The following is a 22,491-nucleotide window of genomic DNA, read 5'->3' as shown; positions in this document are numbered from 1 at the left end:
CATAACATCACTATTGAAGTGGATAAAAAATAATATATATGCAAAATATCAGTGGGACACAGCTATAACAAATTTAATAATAAGACCGTTTTACAATAAATACTATTTCTTACTGTGTTATTGTTAACGTAAAAAAAAAATTATAAATTGTACTTCTTTGTTGCTGTATAAACTGAAATTTCCATTTGTGTTAAATGGCTAAATCTTTGCCGTCCATTAGTTGTGTAAGATTTTTGGATGTCTTGGTAAACGGATAATATTAAATTTTTGTTTTTTTTTCAGGTCTTTGGGACCGATAGCATAAATGAGGAAGATGTGGAGCCCAAATTTAAGTACCAACGTCTCGCAAACGATTTAAAAAACATGCTCAATGCTGATGTCATATCTTGTAGCGCTGTACACCTAAAGGTGAGAGCTAACTACATTTTATTATAGTATTTTCAAATAAGTACATTTATAGTTTCTTATTTTTGGAACTTTTCGAGGACGTGTTTATATATTTGACCATCAAGGAAACTCTGTCTACTCAAATCTAAGCATTAGTGAACGGCACACTCATCAAGTGGCAGTAAACAATATTAATGTAGATCATAAAGGCGAGTATGTGGCCACATGCTCCGACGACGGAAAAGTGAGTTTCTGAACTTAATAGCAATAGAAAACTTCCTTCTGTACTCCTAGGTCAACATAACGGGGTTGTTTAGCTGTGAAAACAATCATAGTCTTAACTTCGGAAAATGTATAAAGGTCGTATCAATGGACCCAGAATCCAAGGCTCACATTAAGAGATTTGTTGTGGGTATGTAAATTAAATGCTCTCTGTTAAATTGTCAACAGCAAGTATTTTTTTTATAGGCGACGACAAACTTATTTTGTACGAGCGTAACTTACTAAAGAAGCTTAAACCATGTGAACTGTGCTCAGTCGAAGGCAGTGTTTTGTCGATTTGCTGGCATGGCAATTTTATTGCCTGGGCGAGTCACATAGGTGTTCGAGTCTACGATTTAAACGAAAGATGCTCACTTGGATTAATAAAATGGGAGGTTCCTTCTCAGGAGAGATTAGAAAATTTTCGTTGCCACCTTCGGTGGTCCAACAATAATACATTATTAATTGGCTGGGTAGACACTATTCGTGTTTGTGTGATTCGAAAAAGAAATTCAATCGAAGCTTCAACTGGCAATCTGCCGGTCAACATTGTGGATCCAAGTATGTAAAGTCTATTAAAAGATACACTTTTGGGTCCCACACAGTGAAATTAATATTACTCATATTTTACCATTGCAGTCTCAACATTTCAAACAACTTTCTACGTATGTGGGCTTGCTCCATTATCTGAAAAACAATTGGTGGTGCTTGGCTATCGCAAAGAAAAGTGCTCTTCTTTTAAGGCCCTACGACCTGTATTATGCGTTATTGAATACAAAATGAATAACAGCGAGGAAATCTGCACAGATAGTTTAACTCTACGTGGCTTTGAGGAGTACACCGTTAATGACTATAGTTTGGGTGGCCTTATCGAGGAGAAACGCTTTTTTATTGTGGCACCAAAGGATATTGTGGTAGCTAGTCTTATTGAAACAGATGATCGTATAGAATGGTTGGTTAAACATAGGTGAGCCAATACACTACTTTCATCATATATTTTCATTACTACTTATTCATCTCATCACTGCTCAATTTGTTCATCGCAGTTTTACTGACTTTTCATCATCCTCTTCATTAACTTTTTAGTGATTAAGCCTCAACGTGTTTCAATACCTTTTTATTACTAAAAATGTATTCCTTTTAATTTGAGTTAATATTTTAATAATACATACTACATTTTGGGGCGTCGGAGTTAGGGGAGCTTATTTTTAATTAACTTTAAAGTGAATTAAAGTATAAAATACAGAAATGTATTAAAACAATTATCTTAATGATTATTTTTGTGAGTTAACTTTGTTGTTTTTTTAATCAATTACCTTGATATATTCATGAAAAAATTTGAAAAATACCATAAAAATTAACGTCTGCTTCTTACAAAAATCTAATCGCAAGTGACCCCACGAAAAAAGAAAAGATTTGTTAGTGCATGTCTATCCATTGTAATTTTTCTCTTCTTCTCCCATTATTTTTTTTTCGGCTCTGCAGGTACACAGAAATCGGCTAGTAATGAATAATGGATGAATATGCTATTATTATATCATTCCTTATATAGATTGAGTAAATAATTATAATTATACCCGTTACTCGTAGAGTAAAAGGGTATACTAGATTCGTTGAAAAGTATGTAACATGCAGAAGGAAGCGTTTCCGGCCATATAAAGTAATATATTCTTGATCAGGATCAATAGCCGAGTCCATATGACCATGTCCGTCTGTCCGTCCGTATGAACGCTGAGATCTCAGGAACTACAAAACCTAGAAAGTTGAGACTAAGCATACAAACTCCAGAGACATAGACGCAGCGCAAGTTTGTCGATGCATGTTGCCACGCCCACTCTAACGCCCACAAACCGCCCAAAACTGCTACGCCCACACTTTTGAAAAATGTTTTGATATTTTTTCATTTTTGTATTAGTCTTGTAAATTTCTATCGTTGTGCCGAATAACTTTTTGCCACGCCCACTCTAACGCCTACAAACCGCCAAAAACTGTCAGTGTTTAAGACTCTCCTTTTTCCTTCCACTAGCTGAGTAACGTGTATCAGATAGTCGGGTAACTCGACTGTAGCGTTCTCTTTTGTTTTAAATGATTTTTCTAAGTAGGTTTTTATATAGTCATGAATTGTGGAACTGCAGGATATCGAGTTCTCAATAGTGTTACTGTTCAGATACCGAGATCAAACTTTTATAAGTTAATGGGAAACTTTAGACACTTAAAAAAATCTATTTTTTTTATTGTTTTAATTGCCTATTCAAATTGTCCAATTGTCAAAATTTCAAAAGCTAATTCTCGAAATTGTGGAAGGTATGCCTTCGGGATGTTCTGGCTATGAGCCAGTCTTTCCTAGACCGCAAACTTTAACTTTTACAATGAAATTATTTGCGAAAACCCCGTATTCGGTTTTTTGGAGCTTGTTTTTCAGAGTTAGAAAATGTTTGGTTTGTTGATTTCAAAATAGAATTATGGCCAGCATCACTTACACAATCTACGATGTCAGATCCAAAAAATACATTCAAATAACGAGATTTGTAACGTCATACGAACTTTTGCACAGGATTTTTCATGCTGGCTACAGACTCTCGAATTTTGGTTCAAAAGCCAGAGAGAGAAAGAGCGCTCTAGAGCCAACAGTTCTCTTGTACGCATACGGCGACTGCCGACCATTTCAAAGTATGCAATTCACTTTATAAGTCCTTTAACTTGCAATCTATGTTATTTTTGTTCGGTTGCCACCTTTTGAAAAACTCATTTTAGACTGCCTTAACAGGATAATTATTCTAATATAGCTTACTTAATAGTAATGGCCGAAAATATGTATGTACGCATATAATAATACATAACACATTTTAAAAATACGTTATTTATGTTAGGGTATTGCTTATGCATGCACGTTGTGCCTCAAAAAAAGTACATTTAGGAATTAACACGTTGCATATTTATACCCATTACTCATAGAGTAGAAGGGTATACTAGATTTGTAGAAAAGTATGCAACAGAAAGAAGGAAGCATTTCCGACCATATAAAGTCCATAAACGTCGACATATTTGCCACTATAGGAACTAGAGAGTTCAGATTAAGTATGTACACAGTTTCCAGACACAAAGACGCAGCGCAAGTTTGCCTCACAACCTCTTTTAATTTCTTATTGATGACATACATCCATATCAGAACACTGTAAAATATGTTTATTACACAATAAATGATTACGGTGTTTAAATTCCTTTTAGTTCGAGGTATTTAATATTTCTTTGTTGCTTCGATTTTCTTTAGATACGGTTGGATCCCTTTATCTGTTACAGCATGTTTTATTTGGTTTAGAAACTGCATTTCTTTTTTTCTGCTTCTATAATTTGTCCAAAACCTGTTTCATTCCTGTTGTGTGTTTTTGAAGTGAAGGGGTATAAATTATAACATCGTCCAAGTATAAACATAAAAACGTTTTCTCCTTATGGTCTCTCCCATTATATTCATAATGTCCTCCAACTGCTGTGTATGACGTTTTTTGGATGTCCTTATTTATTTCTGGTGATAACCACTCTTGAGGTCCAGGCTCGAAATATACATACATAGCTCTTCCTAGTTTTACCAATGAAGGCAAATCTACGTTCAGCTCCCTAATGGTCCTGATGCATCTAGTTTCTTTGGCACCATTTGTTGCTTTTTGTTTTTTATTATTAGTTGCTTATTATATTTGTTCCTTTATTTCATTAATATTGTCTTCAGTCAATCTAATATTATGTTTAATTTAATGGGTTATAATATCCTTTCTTCCTACCACAAGAGGTTCATCAAATTGGAACATTGTATCTTTAACTTTTTTATTGACCACTTCCATTTTGGAGTCTTTGGAATAAAGCGTTTCCGACCATATAATATATATAAATTCTTGATCAGGTTCAATGCCGAGTCAATCTGGTCGATCAGTCTGTCCATCTGTCCGTATGAACGTCGAGATCTCAGGAACTATAAAAGCTAGAAAGTTGAGATTTAGCATGCAGACTCCAGGGACATATACGGAGCGCAAGTTGCGTATGCCATGTTGCCATGCCCACTGTAACTCCAAGCCTTGCCACGCTCACATATTTGTCGGTCGCTACCCAATCCACTTACAATTTTCTATTACGTTGCCCTTCTTTTGTTTATGTTTTAATTTTCTATGGGTAGGTTACGCATGTGTCCTGTCCTTATCTCTCCCAGAACTTCCGACAGTTTATTTTAGGCAAAAAATTATTAAATGTAAATATGATTATTAAAAAAAAAATAATCTTAGCTCATGCGCTCCGTCTCCTTTTTAGTCAAGCCGTTTGGGTTCCGTTTATATTTTCAAGATTTTTAAAGAACGTGCTACTACCGCGAATATGGTAACGGCCTAGCTAAGGGTGCCAATTAAAAATATTAGTGTGAAGCTTGTCTCGGGGTTGTGAAGGAGATGAAATCGTTCATGCGCCAAGCTATAGTCAGCTTGAAAGGACCGATTCTTAAGTATGGATCACCTGCTTTGAGTTCTCAATATGGGGATCGCAATGCCTTTTTTCCTTAACATCCTTATCCACCCGTCAACCGTTCAACGAAGCAGTGTAATTGTGTAATTTATTTGTAATTTTATTCCCTAGTCCCTTAGTCCCTAACCGAAAATGTATACCCTAATTTCACTGTAGTTCTGTAACCACGCCGCACTTAGTGAAATTAAAAAACTTTTTAAAGAGGCCACACGACTTGGCTCAAAAAGTTGAAAAGTTATGTCTGTCATAACTGCTTGAAAAATGTCTATTGACGAGCATAATCCGTTTTTTGGAGCTCACAATGACACCCCGACACATCAGTTTGGCTTTCGAGAGAGATTTTCAACAGATTAAAAATAGAAATTCTAACGGCATTAGACAACGGGAATGCTGCAGAGCGATATTTCTTGACAGTTTAATTTAATTACTTATTGTACAGCTGACATAGAAAAATCATTAATCATCTAAATCAATCGGTGGTTCTAAATAATTCTAACTTTGCGAAAATACAAAATAGCTTAATTCTTGAATAATTTTAAATTTGAAATAAATAATTTTCTTAACTTTTATTTCAATTATTCTTAGTAAATTTGAGGAGGCAATGGAACTTATAGCTGCGAATGGAAGTAACGTGACCGTACTGTCTGTTGCCAAGTGAGTAATAAACAAACTGAATCTTTTCAGAAAACTAATCCTTACCATTATTAAATGTATAGACTTTATATTAACCATTTACTGGCGCTTAAGAAGTATGATGATGCGGCAAAACTTTGCCTCCGTATGCTAGGCAATGACAAAGTCCTTTGGGAAGAAGAAGTTTTTAAGTTTGTGAAGTGTCAGCAGCTACGCTCAGTTAGCGCTTATTTACCGACATCAAACGAATGCAAACTCGATCCTCATGTGTACGAAATGGTTTTATACGAGTTTTTAAAATTTGATGTATTTGGGTTCCTAAATATCATCAAGGAATGGCCATCTCATCTTTATGACGGTCTGGCTGTTATTAACGCTATTCATGATAACTTTCGTAAGCAACATGCTAATCAGTTGCTGGAATCATTGGCTCTTTTATATTCCTATCAGGGGGATTTTGAAAGTGCCCTCCGCATGTATTTAAAGTATGTACTAAAGTCAATTAAAAGAACTGAGTAAAGTAATGTTTGTAGGTTGCAGAACAAGGATGTCTTTCAATTAATTCGTCGGTATGAACTTTACGATGTCATTTCAAAATTGATTATTCCACTTATTCAATTGGATCGTAAATGCTCCTTTGAAATACTACTAGACAAGAATAAAATAAAGACTGAAATAGTTGTAAATCAGCTGGAGCACAACCAAGAATACCTATATTGGGTGAGTAGCTTTTGTAATAATATGAAAAAATTTTAAAATATTTATTTTTGCAGTACTTAGATTCTTTACTTAAAAAAGATCCCAATAATGGGTTTCAAAAAAAACTTGTATTCTTATATGCAAATTTCGATCGTAAGAAACTTTTGCCCTTTCTTGTGCGTTCAAAGGACTATGATATTCAGGAGGCGTTGGTTATATGCAAGCAGGAAAACTTTTATCCAGAAATGGTCTACCTACTCGGACGTATGGGGGGCGTAGAAGCGGCCGAAGCACTAAACATAATTATTCACAGCGTAAGAATCAATAGGTGGGAAATAACTTTAATATTGAATTAACATTTTTCAGATCAGAGACATAGAAATGGCCATCGAGTTTTGCAAGGAGCATGATGACAACGATCTTTGGAATGCACTTATAAATGAATTTAGCAAGCACCCTGAAATTGTGACCAAGGTTTTGGACGGCATAGTTGGTACGTTACTTTGTAACTGGTAAAATGTTCTATTATTTTAGATTTATTTTTCCTTAGACTACGTGAACCCTGCGGTGGTTGTGGAAAAAATAAAAATGGGCCAGAACATTCCAAATCTGCGGCCATCACTTATTAAAATGCTGTGGCACTACAATATTCATGGTGAAGTTTTATCCTCCGCCCAACAAATTCAACTGAATGATTACTTTGAAATTCATTCAGAGATAGTCACCAAGCAAAGACGTGGTCACCATGTTTCCTACGAACAACTATGCTCAATGTGTCAACGTCCAGTACTAATGATAGGTACACACTATAATTGTATAATAAGGTTTGAGTGCGGTCATGTATACCATAAACCGTGCACACAAGGTAAATTACAAAAAAATTGTACTGAGTGTTACCTTTGGAACTTAGCCGTAGAGAAATATGTTTAATGCGACATCAGAACCCTGTTATCCTTATAGGGTAATTAAACTTTGTGGCTTGATTTCTTTATAAATCAGACGTGTTTAATAATTTCCCTAATAATTTAAATCTTTTTAGCCTTTAAATTCCCTGACTATTGATGAAACTTTTTCACTAATAAATTTAGTTTCAGCTATTTTTGATTTATTGTTCCATTTATATAATGCTGGGTGGACATGTTATATGTTATTGTACAACGTGCGAGCCTGCGAGGGAGTTTTCTAGCGCAACGAAGCAGCCATGCTCCGGTAATCGAATTCGTAGGAATTTTACGATTTCGATTTGAAATCGAAAAATTGGTGCTCCGGTTTTCAAGTTCTTAAAAGTTTTTTGATATGTAAAACGGCCACTTTTGTCTAGCCGAAATGGTTTACTCAGTGGACTATTCATGTTAATTCCACATGACCACAAGATTCTTCTGCCACTTAGTTATCTTATAAAAAATTTATTTCTGACGCCACCTTATTTTTGACAAACATAATGTTTTCGGTTTTGCAAGGGGTCTATAAGTACGTCGCCAAAAGGTATCGCAAAACAGGCATGTAAAAGTTCTTCTAAATTATACAATTTATTAATTAATTTAAAGGAGGGCCAAAAGTGTTATTTGTAAATAATGCTATTTAATTTTGCTACTTGCACTTTGACCATTTAAAGTGCAGAAAAAAAGTAATTGCGAATATCAGAATTAACAAGAGTGAACGCTATAGTCGAGTTCCCCGACTATCTGATACCCGTTACTCAGCTAGTGGAAGGGAGAAGGAGAGTCTTAAACACAGTTTTTGGCGGTTTGTAGGCGTTATAGTGGGCGTGGCAGAAAGTTTTTTGGCAAATCAATAGAAATTTACAAGACTATTACAAAAATGAAAAAATATCAAAACATTTTTCAAAAGTGTGGGAGTAGCAGCTTTGGGCGGTTTGTGGGCGTTAGAGTGGGCGTGACAAAAAGTTTTTTGGGAAATCGATAGAAATTTACAAGACCAATACAAAAATGAAAAAATTTCAAAACATTTTTCAAAAGTGTGGGCGTAGCAGCTTTGGGCGGTTTGTGGGCGTTAGAGTGGGCGTGGCAACATGAATCGACAAACTTGCGCTGCGTCTATGTCTCTGGAGTCTGTATGCTTAATCTCAACTTTCTAGCTTTTGTAGTTCCTGAGATCACAGCGTTCATACGGACGGACAGACAGACGGACAGACGGATATGGTCATATCGACTCGGCTTTTGGTCCTGATCAAGAATATATATACTTTATATGGTCGGAAACCCTTCCTTCTGCCTGTTACATACTTTTCAACGAATCTAGTATACCCTTTTACTCTACGAGTAACGGGTATAAAAATGTAAGAAGGAGGCAGCTATAGATTTTCTCAAGCCCTCCCATGTCTGCCTTCTCCTGACTTTAAAACAAGTAATTGCAAATATAAAAGGCATTTTTTCACATTGTTTGATTTTGACAAAGTGTTGCGAAGAACGATGCAGTCGAGTTCCCGGACTATCTGATACCCGTTACTCAGCTCAGTTTTTTGGCAAATCGATAGAAATTTACAAGACTAACAAACATGTGAAAAAATATCAAAACATTTTTTAAAAGAGTGGGCGCATTGTGGGCGTTAGGGTGAGCGTGGCCAAAGCTTTTCTGCAGATCGATACAAATTTACGTAAAGTTTAAGAAAAGTTACTGATGAACTTTGCCAACTATTGAAGTAGAATTTCCATGTGAACGATTGGGGCCATTGGACTTATGTGACACTCTTTTATTGTTGAACTGCATATTCCTTGTTGCTATCAGTCTGATTCAAGGAGCTAGTTGCACCCCTTCTGCTTCAAAATAGTTGTTTCATATGTGAATCTTGTATTCATAAACAGGGTATACGTAACAAACGGCCTGGAAAAATTCAGCAACGGTAAATCGGTCGTGAGTCATTGAGCACAATTAAAACTCTAGAGTTTTGAGGTCGCGTTTTCAAGCATTTTGCAATCGCCTTTCAATTTAGTGGGGTATTAAAGGATTCTAGCTCCTCAATCCCTATTGTCGTTATTCTTCCGTGAGCCAAATTCTGTACGGTTTCACGAAAATTCTTTGAGTTTTGTAAGAGCTTGGTAGTTTATCTGACTCCCCGGGTTTTTGGCCAACAAATGAGTAATCCATTAACATTTCTTCATCGAACTGCGTTCCGGCTAATGTCCCTTTTGTCGGCGATCATTTTTGACCATTTAATCTGAACCTTAGGTTCTCTCGCACTGGTTTTCTATACGCACCCGATGATGTAGCTTCCAGTTTAAAAGACACTTTTATTCGATGCGAACTTATGGCACTGCGACGCGAAGATGTAACTACTTTGGGTACTTTGACGTTTCTCGTGATCCTTGTTTTCGAAGGTTCTGTCCTTGTTCGTGAGACAATTTAAAAAAAAATTTAAACCACGCCCGTCATCTTAGAACGCGGGTGGTAAAACACTACACCGAGCAGGATAGACAGCTGAGCAACTCTGTCCACAGAACTCTTGGAATACTTCTTACAATCCAGATACCAGGAACAACTTCAGATATAGATATATCAAATATGGCAACGGGAAACAAAACCAACAGAGGAAATATGCACATTATTCGGAGGCAATTATCGTTTGGCCCGAGCATACGGTAACCCCCTGAATATCCTGCAAGGTATATGGAAAAAATGGCACCGGAGCGATCGAAAGCTATAGCGGCCTGAGCAGCTAACTCTAGCTCGGGACTGAATTCAAAGTCCAGTGACATGGGGACTAGGCTGTGTCGGAATTCCAATTCTGATTACGATTGGAAAATGAACGACCAATTGGTAATGAGCAAAATAAGGTATCAAGAGTACAGATTTGTTCAGGGGGTAACGGTATAAGGGGGAATTATAAAGTGAAGAATTTACATAGAAAGAACGTTTTTTTAGACCAAATGGCTTTGCAATAGCTTGGGAAGAGTAGTTCGTAGTTCGAGTAGTTAGAGTAGTGCCACAAGTGGAAACTTAATGCTGTTGCAGGCGCCTTGGGGTGTTCTAAATGGGGTCTTCATGAAGTACAGTATGAAGTACAGATGAAGTATGTATGAAGTACAGAGTATTATGTTCTGGCTATAATAGACTCTATCCTATTTTCTCTAATTCTCACTCTCTGCCGTTCTTAAAGCAATCAATACTAACAGAAAAGGGTTTTTTCTTGTTTAATTATTTGTTTTTCCAATTTTAATCGGTATTTCAAGCCGATTAACTAAACTTTATCGGTTTGTCTTATTTATTTATTATTATGCGTTGTGTTGCGTACACCCTATTTGTAAGATCATATGACTTTGAAGATTCACAAATAAAACCAGCCAGAATCTAAAGCAGGGTAAGGGGTAAAAATATCTCGTTAAGTCAGACTGAATGCAACAAGGAAAACGCAGTTCGACAATATACGAGTGCCCAATGAGCAGTCCAGCGGTCGCAATCGTTCACATGGAAATTCTACTCCAGTAACGGGCACAGTTCATTAGTAGGGCATTGACTCCCAAAATAGGGGAAGTATGGAAATATAACTCCTACTTGGGAACACATGTCCCATGGGACCGATGGCCGAAGTAGTCCAGAGAAGATCCACTTTTTCGAACCAACAGACAGGAAGTGAATGAAGACCTGGAATTCAAAGCAATATACAAGAAGTATCAAGATGGACGGCATGGAGTTCAAGGCCTCCGACGATGCCCTTAATTTCATCGCGGTGTTGGCAGCGCTCTTGTAATGACCCTCAGCAAATCACTGGTAGGAAGCGCGTCTTATTGGCTGTCACAGACTTGCTTTCCTGGTATATTATGGCCACAGTTCCGAGAAACATTAGCTGCAGCAATTATGAATCTGTTGAATGGATGCCCTGCAGAAGGAGAGTGCTTGTCATTATATGGAAGCCGAATGGTTACTTCGCTTATGGCCAGGTGGAAGTCGCTACGTGTAAAACAAATTGCAGTCTTGGTTGCGCTGGCGCATGCAGGCGTTTAGTTTTACCACAAACATCAACACTCGGAACGAGTTGCACCAAGAACTAAAAGCTTATTCGTTTGACGCTAGACTGAGCCAGCATCCCAACGACAATACATAAGCGCCCCCAGCCGCGTTACCCGAATCCATTCTTACTATTTCTTTTTCCCTTATCTGGTAAGCTACTACTGCTCCTAAGACCTAGCCTGGACCTTGTCTTGTCAACGAGTGTATTTTTGACATTTGTAAGATTGCTAACCGGAAAGACCTTTATTTGCCAGTGAGGATTATATATAATTTCCCGAGTTCGCGCAAGTATAACTGCTGTTAGTGGTATAAGATTTGTTCGTGGGTTTTTCTTTGTTTTTTTCTTTAATTAATTTTAGGGTTCTGAAGATTTTAAGGATTTACTCGTGATTTGCTCATTTCAGATTGGGTTATGCGATATAAGAATACGGTTTTTGTTTGTTAAGAGAATATATATATGGATATTGCGAAAAAGGGTATACAGGGTATGTATATGAGATATTAAAATTGACAAAAAATAGGTATATATAATAAACTTTTTTGGTGATAGATTTAATGAAAAAAAATATATTTTCCTTTTTATGATCTTTATTTGAATAAGTTTCACCAGAGGTCAGTTAAGAACTAATTTACAAATGTATTCTTTCGGCCCAGCAAACCTTTTACAGAGGATTAACATAAGCCTTTTAAGTTCTACTTAGCTTTATATGTCAAGCTTAACAAATCATTAAGCTCGTTACCGTTAAGCGGTTCGTATCTTGGGGGAATGTTATTTATGAGGCTTTTGGAGAGTGAAGCTTTCCAAAAGATCGGCTTTAGCTTTTTTATATGAAGAGTGAATATGTCGTATGAAGAAATGAATATGTCACCCCCCCACCTTTTAGATATTAGCTTGTCCTCAAGCGATTATTTCTGGATATAAGTGTGGTACTGGATTTGCAATTTCAGCTATTTCTGTTTTTGTTTTTTTTTTTCGATATTTTTGTTAGTCGTTTTACTTGGTTTTAGGTAAGAGATAATCATTTTGTGTGGCTCTGTTTTACATTTCATATAAAAGTAAAATATGTAAATTAAAACTAAAACAGATATGAAGATTATTAGTATGTTTCTGTAAATTGTGTTACTCTTATTGTTTAACAAAATCATTTCTTTAATTTCTATGTGTGACATTGGTTCAATTTTTGTTACATTGTGTTCAGTAAATATTACATTTGTGTATTGTTGAATACTATTAGATATTGTAATTTGTTTTAATTCTGCTGTGCAGTTGGATATTTTTATAATTTTATTATTTTCAATATAAATCTCTTGACCGTTACAATTGTGATAAAGTTCTTTTCTGGTCATATTCCAGGTTATAAGTATATTTGGTTTAATGTATTGAATATAGGATTGTTTACGATATTTTTGAAAAGTACAAGTTGGTGTTGCGTGTTTTATTATGTTAGCTATGCAATGGTCTTTGACAATATTCTTTGTTAGTGTATTTAGAACGTAGTTGTTATGTGAGTAGAATTTGCCTTCAATATTTTCCTTAATAATTTGGCCACTATTGCCGGGGTAAGGTGCAATTATGAAAGTTGGTCGTTCAATTGAATTCATAGGAATGAATGGGACATTAAGAATATTTCATTAGTAGGCACGTTATACCAAGCGGAAGTTTTTATGTTTATCAGATTTTTGTAATTAATGTTGCCAATATTTTCATGTTTTAGTAGTTTAGGATTAAATATTCCTAGTCGTGTTAGTTGTGAACCCATTTCAATGTCTTCGATATATTCGGTAAAATGTTCAATATTAAATATTAATAGATTCAATTTTTGTTCCTTTTTCAAAGAATTGGACTGGTTGTTAATTATTTCTATGCCATTATTGAGACTGTCAAAAACGTGGTTTAGAGTGCTGACCTGTACTGTGTCTTGTGATAGAGTCGAAATTTGTTGTTCAATATGTTGTCTGTCGTCTTCGTCTAGTGTGCCAAAAAGATATCTTAATGTGGAACCTACAAAGTTAGCCAGTCCTCGTTTGTTTCGTTTTGATATGCGTATGCCATTTAATTCTCTTTCCATTTTCTCTGTTAAATATTTAATTTGTGTGACATTTTTAAATTATTGACATTGTTTAATTATACTATTAAATGTTAAAGGTGATGGGGATTTGTATTATTCCAGATTCAAACAAGATAAATCCTTGATTGTTTTCTATTGGGTTGATTTCGATTGTTCCTGCTGTAGTTTGTGTCGCAATAAAAGTTATTATGGTGATTATGAATCCGATGATTGGGAGGTGTCGGTTTGCTGCAAGTATTTGCTGTCATTAACTTTCTTTTTCTTTTTAAATTTGCTTTTATAATGAATAACGTTTTGAACTCTATTATTTTCGTTATAATGTTTTTCGTCTAATTGTTCTATACTGCCTGTTTTTCTAAAAGGATTCTTTGATTTTGCTCGTGTTAAGGGTGCTTGTCTAAATTTTGTGTCGATTTCGAAATCCTGTCGTTTTTTGTTAAGATTTTTGATTTTCATTTCTTTAATCATCTGGGTATCATAAGTAGGTGTGTGTGCGTAAAGAAGGAAACATCCAGCCGGTATCTGTCTGGTTGTGTTATGTTTAGTCTTGTGGTTGTATATGTATAAAATTGTTTCCATTCGTGTTTCTTTATTTTCTCTATTGTTTTCAGTATTGATAATTCTGATTTTTTCATTTATGGTTTTATGAAGGCGTTCTATGTCTGCTATTCCTGTTTTACTTGTGGTAATATCTATTTGTATGTCTTCGTTGTTTAGCCAAGTTTTTAAAGAAGTGCTTATAAACGCGGAGTCCTTGTCTGCTTTAATTTTCTGTGGATTTCCCATGTCGTTAAAAATTCTAGTAAGGGCTCGTTTTGCCTCTAACCAATCTCTACTGTTTGTTTTAATAAGTGAAGCAAATTTTGAATAAACGTCTATACAAGATAAATACTGTTCGTTGTCAATAGCAGAAGAGTCAATAACATAAATTTCGCGTGGGTTATTTGTCTCTGGAGTTATTTCGAAAACTAGTTTTGTTGGTCTATGTTCTGTCTTTGCAAGGTTACAGACTTCACAATCATTGATAATGTTTTGAATTAGTTTATTATAATCGGGAAAATAGTGAGTTTCTTTAAATATTCGTATCAATTTAGAATGTTGAGTAATAATGAATTCTTTAAATGCAGGATAAGATTTTATGTTTTTTAACATTATGATACTTTTCAAAATTTTCACGTTACTGGGTTAATGGTTTCTCGACATGCTTTTTGAAAAAAAAGTGTTTTTCGTTTTTCAGGTAAATAACACTGCTATTATTTAAGAAGTATTTAATAAGGATATCTTTTGCCTTTGTCAGGGTCATGTCAGTGTATTTGATGGTCAGTTTTATTTTGGAAAAGTATTTCGTTGTCTCTACTTGGTCTACGCTATCTTTTATAAATTCAATTTGTCTTGCAAAATAGTTTGTCGGTTTTTTTTTTTGTAATTTCAATGTAGGTTTCGTTGCTTTCTGATGAACTGTGTATTGTTGCTGCTGTTGAAATATTTTTTTCTTCGCCTACCATGTTTTCTTCAATTTTGACGCGAGATAAAGCGTCTGCTACATGATTAAGTTTACCTTCTAAATATTTGATTTTGAAATTATATTCACTAAGTCTAATTCGCCAACGTTGTAGTTTTATGTTAGGTTTTTTAATATTACTTAGCCAAACAAGGGGTTTGTGATCGCTCAAAATCTCAAAGGGGACTCCATAAAGATATGGGCGGAAATATTTGGTTGCCCAAACGTTGCTAGTAGTTCTTTTTCAATAGTGCTATAATTTTGTTCATGATCATTTAATGTTTTACTTGCAAAGCTTACTGGCTTATTGTCTTGTGATAACACGGCTCCTATGGCGAAATTGCTAGCGTCAGTAGTGACTTGAAATGTTTTTGTGAAATCAGGGCAAATCAAAATTGGGTCGTTCATGAGAACATTCCAAATCTGCGGCCATCACTTATTAAAATGCTGTGGCACTACAATATTCATTTTGAAGTTTTATCCTCCGCCCAACAAATTCAACTGAATGATTACTTTGAAATTCACTCAGAGATAGTCACCAAGCAAAGACGTGGTCACCATGTTTCCTACGAACAACTATGCTCAATGTGTCAACGTCCAGTACTAATGATAGGTACACACTATAATTGTATAATAAGGCTTGAGTGCGGTCATGTATACCATAAACCGTGCACACAAGGTAAATTACAAAAAAATTGTACTGAGTGTTACCTTTGGAACTTAGCCGTGGAGAAATATGTTTAATGCGACATCAGAACCCTGTTATCCTTATAGGGTAATTAAACTTTGTGGCTTGATTTCTTTATAAATCAAACGTGTTTAATAATTTCCCTAATAATTTAAATCTTTTTAGCCTTTAAATTCCCTGACTATTGATGAAACTTTTTCACTAATAAATTTAGTTTCAGCTATTTTTGATTTATTGTTCCATTTATATAATGCTGGGTGGACATGTTATATGTTATTGTACAACGTGCGAGCCTGCGAGGGAGTTTTCTAGCGCAACGAAGCAGCCATGCTCCGGTAATCGAATTCGTAGGAATTTTACGATTTCGATTTGAAATCGAAAAATTGGTGCTCCGGTTTTCAAGTTTTTAAAAGTTTTTTGATATGTAAAACGGCACTTTTGTCTAGCCGAAATGGTTTACTCAGTGGACTATTCATGTTAATTCCACATGACCACAAGATTCTTCTGCCACTTTGTTATCTTATAAAAAATTTATTTCTGACGCCACCTTATTTTTGACAAACATAATGTTTTCGGTTTTGCAAGATGTCTATAAGTACGTCGCCAAAAGGTATCGCAAAACAGGCATGTAAAAGTTCTTCTAAGTTATACAATTTATTAATTAATTTAAAGGAGGGCCAAAAGTGTTATTTGTAAATAATGCTATTTAATTTTGTTACTTGCACTTTGACCATTTAAAGTGCAGTAAAAAAGTAATTGCGAATATCAGAATTAAAAATGTAAGAAGGAGGCAGCTATAGATTTTCTCAAGCCCTCCCATATCTGCCTTCTCCTGACTTTAAAACAAGTAATTGCAAATATAAAAGGCATTTTTTCACATTGTTTGATTTTGACAAAGTGTTGCGAAGAACGCTGCTGTCGAGTTCCCGGACTATCTGATACCCGTTACTCAGCAAGTGGGCGTTAGAGTGGACGTGGCAAAAAGTTTTTTGGCAAATCGATAGAAATTTACAAGACTAACAAACATGTGAAAAAATATCAAAACATTTTTTAAAAGAGTGGGTGCATTGTGGGCGTTAGGGTGAGCGTGGCCAAAGCTTTTCTGCAGATCGATACAAATTTACGTAAAGTTTAAGAAAAGTTACTGATGAACCTTGCCAACTATTGAAGTAGAATTTCCATGTGAACGATTGTGGCCATTGGACTTATGTGACACTCTTTTATTGTTGAACTGCATATTCCTTGTTGCTATCAGTCTGATTCAAGGAGCTAGTTGCACCCCTTCTGCTTCAAAATAGTTGTTTCATATGTGAATCTTGTATTCATAAACAGGGTATACGTAACAAACGGCCTGGAAAAATTCAGCAACGGTAAATCGGTCGTGAGTCATTGAGCACAATTAAAACTCTAGAGTTTTTAGGTCGCGTTTTCAAGCATTTTTCAATCGCCTTTCAATTTAGTGGGGTATTAAAGGATTCTAGCTCCTCAATCCCTATTGTCGTTATTCTTCCGTGAGCCAAATTCTGTACGGTTTCATGAAAATTCTCTGAGTTTTGTAAGAGTTTGGTAGTTTATCTGACTCCCCGGGTTTTTGGCCAACAAATGAGTAATCCATTAACATTTCTTCATCGAACTGCGTTCCGGCTAATGTCCCTTTTGTCGGCGATCATTTTTGACCGTTTAATCTGAACCTTAGGTTCTCTCGCACTGGTTTTCTATACGCACCCGATGATGTAGCTTCCAGTTTAAAAGACACTTTTATTCGATGCGAACTTATGGCACTGCGACGCGAAGATGTAACTACTTTGGGTACTTTGACGTTTCTCGTGATCCTTGTTTTCGAAGGTTCTGTCCTTGTTCGTGAGACAATTTAAAAAAAAATTTAAACCACGCCCGTCATCTTAGAACGCGGGTGGTATAAAAATACATCGAGCAGGATAGACAGCTGAGCAACTCTGTCCACAGAACTCTTGGAATACTTCTTACAATCCAGATACCAGGAACAACTTCAGATATAGATATATCAAATATGGCAACGGGAAACAAAACCAACAGAGGAAATATGCACATTATTCGGAGGCAATTATCGTTTGGCCCGAGCATACGGTAACCCCCTGAATATCCTGCAAGGTATATGGAAAAAATGGCACCGGAGCGATCGAAAGCTATAGCGGCCTGAGCAGCTAACTCTAGCTCGGGACTGAATTCAAAGTCCAGTGACATGGGGACTAGGCTGTGTCGGAATTCCAATTCTGATTACGATTGGAAAATGAACGACCAATTGGTAATGAGCAAAATAAGGTATCAAGAGTACAGATTTGTTCAGGGGGTAACGGTATAAGGGGGAATTATAAAGTGAAGAATTTACATAGAAAGAACGTTTTTTTTAGACCAAATGGCTTTGCAATAGCTTGGGAAGAGTAGTTCGTAGTTCGAGTAGTTAGAGTAGTGCCACAAGTGGAAACTTAATGCTGTTGCATGCGCCTTGGGGTGTTCTAAATGGGGTCTTCATGAAGTACAGTATGAAGTACAGATGAAGTATGTATGAAGTACAGAGTATTATGTTCTGACTATAATAGATTCTATCCTATTTTCTCTAATTCTCACTCTCTGCCGTTCTTAAAGCAATCAATACTAACAGAAAAGGGTTTTTTCTTGTTTAATTAATTGTTTTTCCAATTTTAATCGGTATTTCAAGCCGATTAACTAAACTTTATCGGTTTGTCTTATTTATTTATTATTATGCGTTGTGTTGCGTACACCCTATTTGTAAGATCATATGACTTTGAAGATTCACAAATAAAACCAGCCAGAATCTAAAGCAGGGTAAGGGGTAAAAATATCTCGTTAAGTCAGACTGAATGCAACAAGGAAAACGCAGTTCGACAATATACGAGTGCCCAATGAGCAGTCCAGCGGTCGCAATCGTTCACATGGAAATTCTACTCCAGTAACGGGCACAGTTCATTAGTAGGGCATTGACTCCCAAAATAGGGGAAGTATGGAAATATAACTCCTAATTGGGAACACTTGTCCCATGGGACCGATGGCCGAAGTAGTCCAGAGAAGATCCACTTTTTCGAACCAACAGACAGGAAGTGAATGAAGACCTGGAATTCAAAGCAATATACAAGAAGTATCAAGATGGACGGCATGGAGTTCAAGGCCTCCGACGATGCCCTTAATTTCATCGCGGTGTTGGCAGCGCTCTTGTAATGACCCTCAGCAAATCACTGGTAGGAAGCGCGTCTTATTGGCTGTCACAGACTTGCTTTCCTGGTATATTATGGCCGCAGTTCCGAGAATTTTTTCTGCAACATTTTGCGGGAACAGAAACATTAGCTGCAGCAGTTATGAATCTGTTGAATGGATGCCCTGCAGAAGGAGAGTGCTTGTCATTATATGGAAGCCGAATGGTTACTTCGCTTATGGCCAGGTGGAAGTCGCTACGTGTAAAACAAATTGCAGTCTTCGTTGCGCTGGCGCATGCAGGCGTTTAGTTTTACCACAAACATCAACACTCGGAACGAGTTGCACCAAGAACTAAAAGCTTATTCGTTTGACGCTAGACTGAGCCAGCATCCCAACGACAATACATAAGCGCCCCCAGCCGCGTTACCCGAATCCATTCTTATTATTTCTTTTTCCCTTATCTGGTAAGCTACTACTGCTCCTAAGACCTAGCCTGCACCTTGTCTTGTCAACGAGTGTATTTTTGACATTTGTAAGATTGCTAACCGGAAAGACCTTTATTTGCCAGTGAGGATTATATATAATTTCCCGAGTTCGCGCAAGTATAACTGCTGTTAGTGGTATAAGATTTGTTCGTGGGTTTTTCTTTGTTTTTTTCTTTAATTAATTTTAGGGTTCTGAAGATTTTAAGGATTTACTCGTGATTTGCTCATTTCAGATTGGGTTATGCGATATAAGAATACGGTTTTTGTTTGTTAAGAGAATATATATATGGATATTGCGAAAAAGGGTATACAGGGTATGTATATGAGATATTAAAATTGGCAAAAAATAGGTATATATAATAAACTTTTTTGGTGATAGATTTAATGAAAAAAATATATTTTCCTTTTTATGATCTTTATTTGAATAAGTTTCACCAGAGGTCAGTTAAGAACTAATTTACAAATGTATTCTTTCGGCCCAGCAAACCTTTTACAGAGGATTAACGAGGATTAAGCCTTTTAAGTTTTACTTAGCTTTATATGTCAAGCTTAACAGATCATTAAGCTCGTTACCGTTAAGCGGTTCGTATCTTGGGGGAATGTTATTTATGAGGCTTTTGGAGAGTGAAGCTTTCCAAAAGATCGGCTTTAGCTTTTTTATATGAAGAGTGAATATGTCGTATGAAGAAATGAATATGTCACTCCCCCACCTTTTAGATATTAGCTTGTCCTCAAGCGATTATTTCTGGATATAAGTGTGGTACTGGATTTGCAATTTCAGCTATTTCTGTTTTTGTTTTTTTTTCGATATTTTTGTTAGTCGTTTTACTTGGTTTTAGGTAAGAGATAATCATTTTGTGTGGCTCTGTTTTACATTTCATATAAAAGTAAAATATGTAAATTAAAACTAAAACAGATATGAAGATTATTAGTATGTTTCTGTAAATTGTGTTACTCTTATTGTTTAACAAAATCATTTCTTTAATTTCTATGTGTGACATTGGTTCAATTTTTGTTACATTGTGTTCAGTAAATATTACATATGTGTATTGTTGAATACTATTAGATATTGTAATTTGTTTTAATTCTGCTGTGCAGTTGGATATTTTTATAATTTTATTATTTTCAATATAAATCTCTTGACCGTTACAATTGTGATAAAGTTTTTTTCTGGTCATATTCCAGGTTATAAGTATATTTGGTTTAATGTATTGAATATAGGATTGTTTACGATATTTTTGAAAAGTACAAGTTGGTGTTGCGTGTTTTATTATGTTAGCTATGCAATGGTTTTTGACAATATTCTTTGTTAGTGTATTTAGAACGTAGTTGTTATGTGAGTAGAATTTGCCTTCAATATTTTCCTTAATAATTTGGCCACTATTGTCGGGGTAAGGTGCAATTATGAAAGTTGGTCGTTCAATTGAATTCATAGGAATGTGGGACATTAAGAATATTTCATTAGTAGGTACGTTATACCAAGCGGAAGTTTTTATATTTATCAGATTTTTGTAATTAATGTTGCCAATATTTTCATGTTTTAGTAGTGTTTGGGAACGAGACACCGCGCGAACAAGTCACCCTTTATCTTTGTTTACATTTACATTTGCATTTGTCTGCAGCTGCAGCGGAGCTTATCAGCGGAATCAATGTAATTGTCCGCGAGCTTGCCCAGTACTTTTCCAAACTTCTAACTTCTTCTAACTGTAACTTGTTTACGTCTTATGCTAGTTTAATCGTATGGCGTGAGTACAGCCAAAGCTTAAGTCAGTCACATTTTTGATCTACAAGAAATCGTACGCATCGGTATCGAACTAATTAATATTAAGTGTCGGAAATTAACCAATAAATCAAACTAAACAGTACCACTGGCGGTTTATTTCTGAACATAAAAAATTGGTCCTTCGAGAGCCGGATTACCGGAACTGCGTTTCTTTCGGGCATTTGATTTTGATTATTGGCCTTTTGGCAAACGGTGATCTATAGATTCCTACATCGTATAGAATCGTTCCCTTCTTTCGACCACCATGCGGAGTGTGATTCAGCAACGGGGCTTCTGCAAAAGCCAAATTACTCGTGCGCATAATAATGCCTTAAAATTTGTTGATGACATTCATTCAGTGCAAACAATAGTTGTCTGCCTGGCGCAACTACAGGAAAATTATTTGCGGTTCGTACGGCTCTCGGAAGAGCTGTATGCATTTAAATCGGAAGCCGATTGGGAGGACCCTGACGAGGATTTTGACGCATATGAGGACAAACATTATGCTACACACGCTATTCTCAGCAATACTTTGGAGGAGTTGAGACGGGATGTCACCTCAAACAGTGTTGATGCCACAGTTCAAGCCGCAGGCACATCCCACAGAAGTCATGTCGATTTTCAGTTCGAGCGAATTAAACTTCCGAGTTTTTCTTGAAATTATGAGGACTGGAAACATTTTTCGGACATGTTTATTGGATCGATTGCTTCCAATTCGAGCCTGACGGATTGCCAACGATTTCATTATTTAAAATCGTACCTTACCGGAGACGCGCTTGCATTAGTTAAACATATTCCAGTTACGAATGACAACTATCGGGAAGCATGGGATCGGCTGGAACAGCGATATAACAAACAATCGCTAATTATTCGATCGTTCTTAAACAGTTTCATGAGCCTTCCGAGTGCTATAAATTCAAATATCGGCACAGTGCGGAAAATTGCCGATGGTGCAGACGAAGTTATTCGTGGTCTACGAGCTCTTAATTGCGAAGAGAGGGATCCCTGGCTAATTTTCATTTTACTTTCAAAATTAGATAGCGATACCCGCCAAGCCTGGGCTCAGTGCGCAGAATCCGAGGAAAAAGGTGTAACCATTACCCGATTCCTGAAATTTCTCACTTCACGCTGCGATACGTTGGAGGCTTTTAACTTAACTCAATCAACCCAAGCTCGACGCGCAGCTACCACGCACCACGCAGACTCGCATCCAAGACGGGAAGAGCCGAAGTGCACATCGTGCCAGCAGAATCACCAACTGTTTAAGTGTCCTCAATTCATCGCACTCGACATTGCATTGTGAGGAGTCTTAAAACTCCCCACAAATCCGGGTGTAGGAGATC

General features: G+C 36.2%; 1 protein-coding gene across 9 annotated transcripts; it reads left to right on the top strand.

Moving 5' to 3' along the window:
* Positions 1-75: 75 nt before the first annotated feature.
* On the top strand, positions 76-15,932 carry LOC6539249 (vacuolar protein sorting-associated protein 41 homolog). 9 transcript variants are annotated; one of them, XM_039372214.2, is made up of 13 exons: positions 76-224; positions 283-408; positions 461-631; positions 682-799; positions 856-1,209; positions 1,288-1,615; positions 5,737-5,805; positions 5,868-6,269; positions 6,318-6,504; positions 6,558-6,797; positions 6,850-6,976; positions 7,034-7,083; positions 15,436-15,932. In XM_039372214.2, the coding sequence occupies exons 1-13, from the start codon at positions 195-197 to the stop codon at positions 15,763-15,765; spliced, it is 2,532 nt and encodes an 843-aa protein (XP_039228148.1). In that variant the 5' UTR covers positions 76-194; the 3' UTR covers positions 15,766-15,932. The 9 variants fall into 9 exon arrangements, 7 of the variants coding, with proteins under 7 accessions (XP_039228148.1, XP_039228149.1, XP_039228150.1 ...); XM_039372215.2 differs by lacking the exon at positions 15,436-15,932 and adding an exon at positions 7,199-7,580 and having other exon boundaries at positions 7,034-7,138; XR_005560565.2 differs by lacking the exon at positions 15,436-15,932 and having other exon boundaries at positions 6,672-6,797; positions 6,855-6,976; positions 7,034-7,138.
* Positions 15,933-22,491: the final 6,559 nt, after the last annotated feature.

Source organism: Drosophila yakuba, chromosome 2R (assembly GCF_016746365.2).
Source record: "Drosophila yakuba strain Tai18E2 chromosome 2R, Prin_Dyak_Tai18E2_2.1, whole genome shotgun sequence".
Classification (NCBI taxonomy): domain Eukaryota; kingdom Metazoa; phylum Arthropoda; class Insecta; order Diptera; family Drosophilidae; genus Drosophila; species Drosophila yakuba.
The sequence above is the reverse complement of the archived record's forward strand: the minus strand, read 5'-3'. Positions and strand labels throughout refer to the sequence as shown.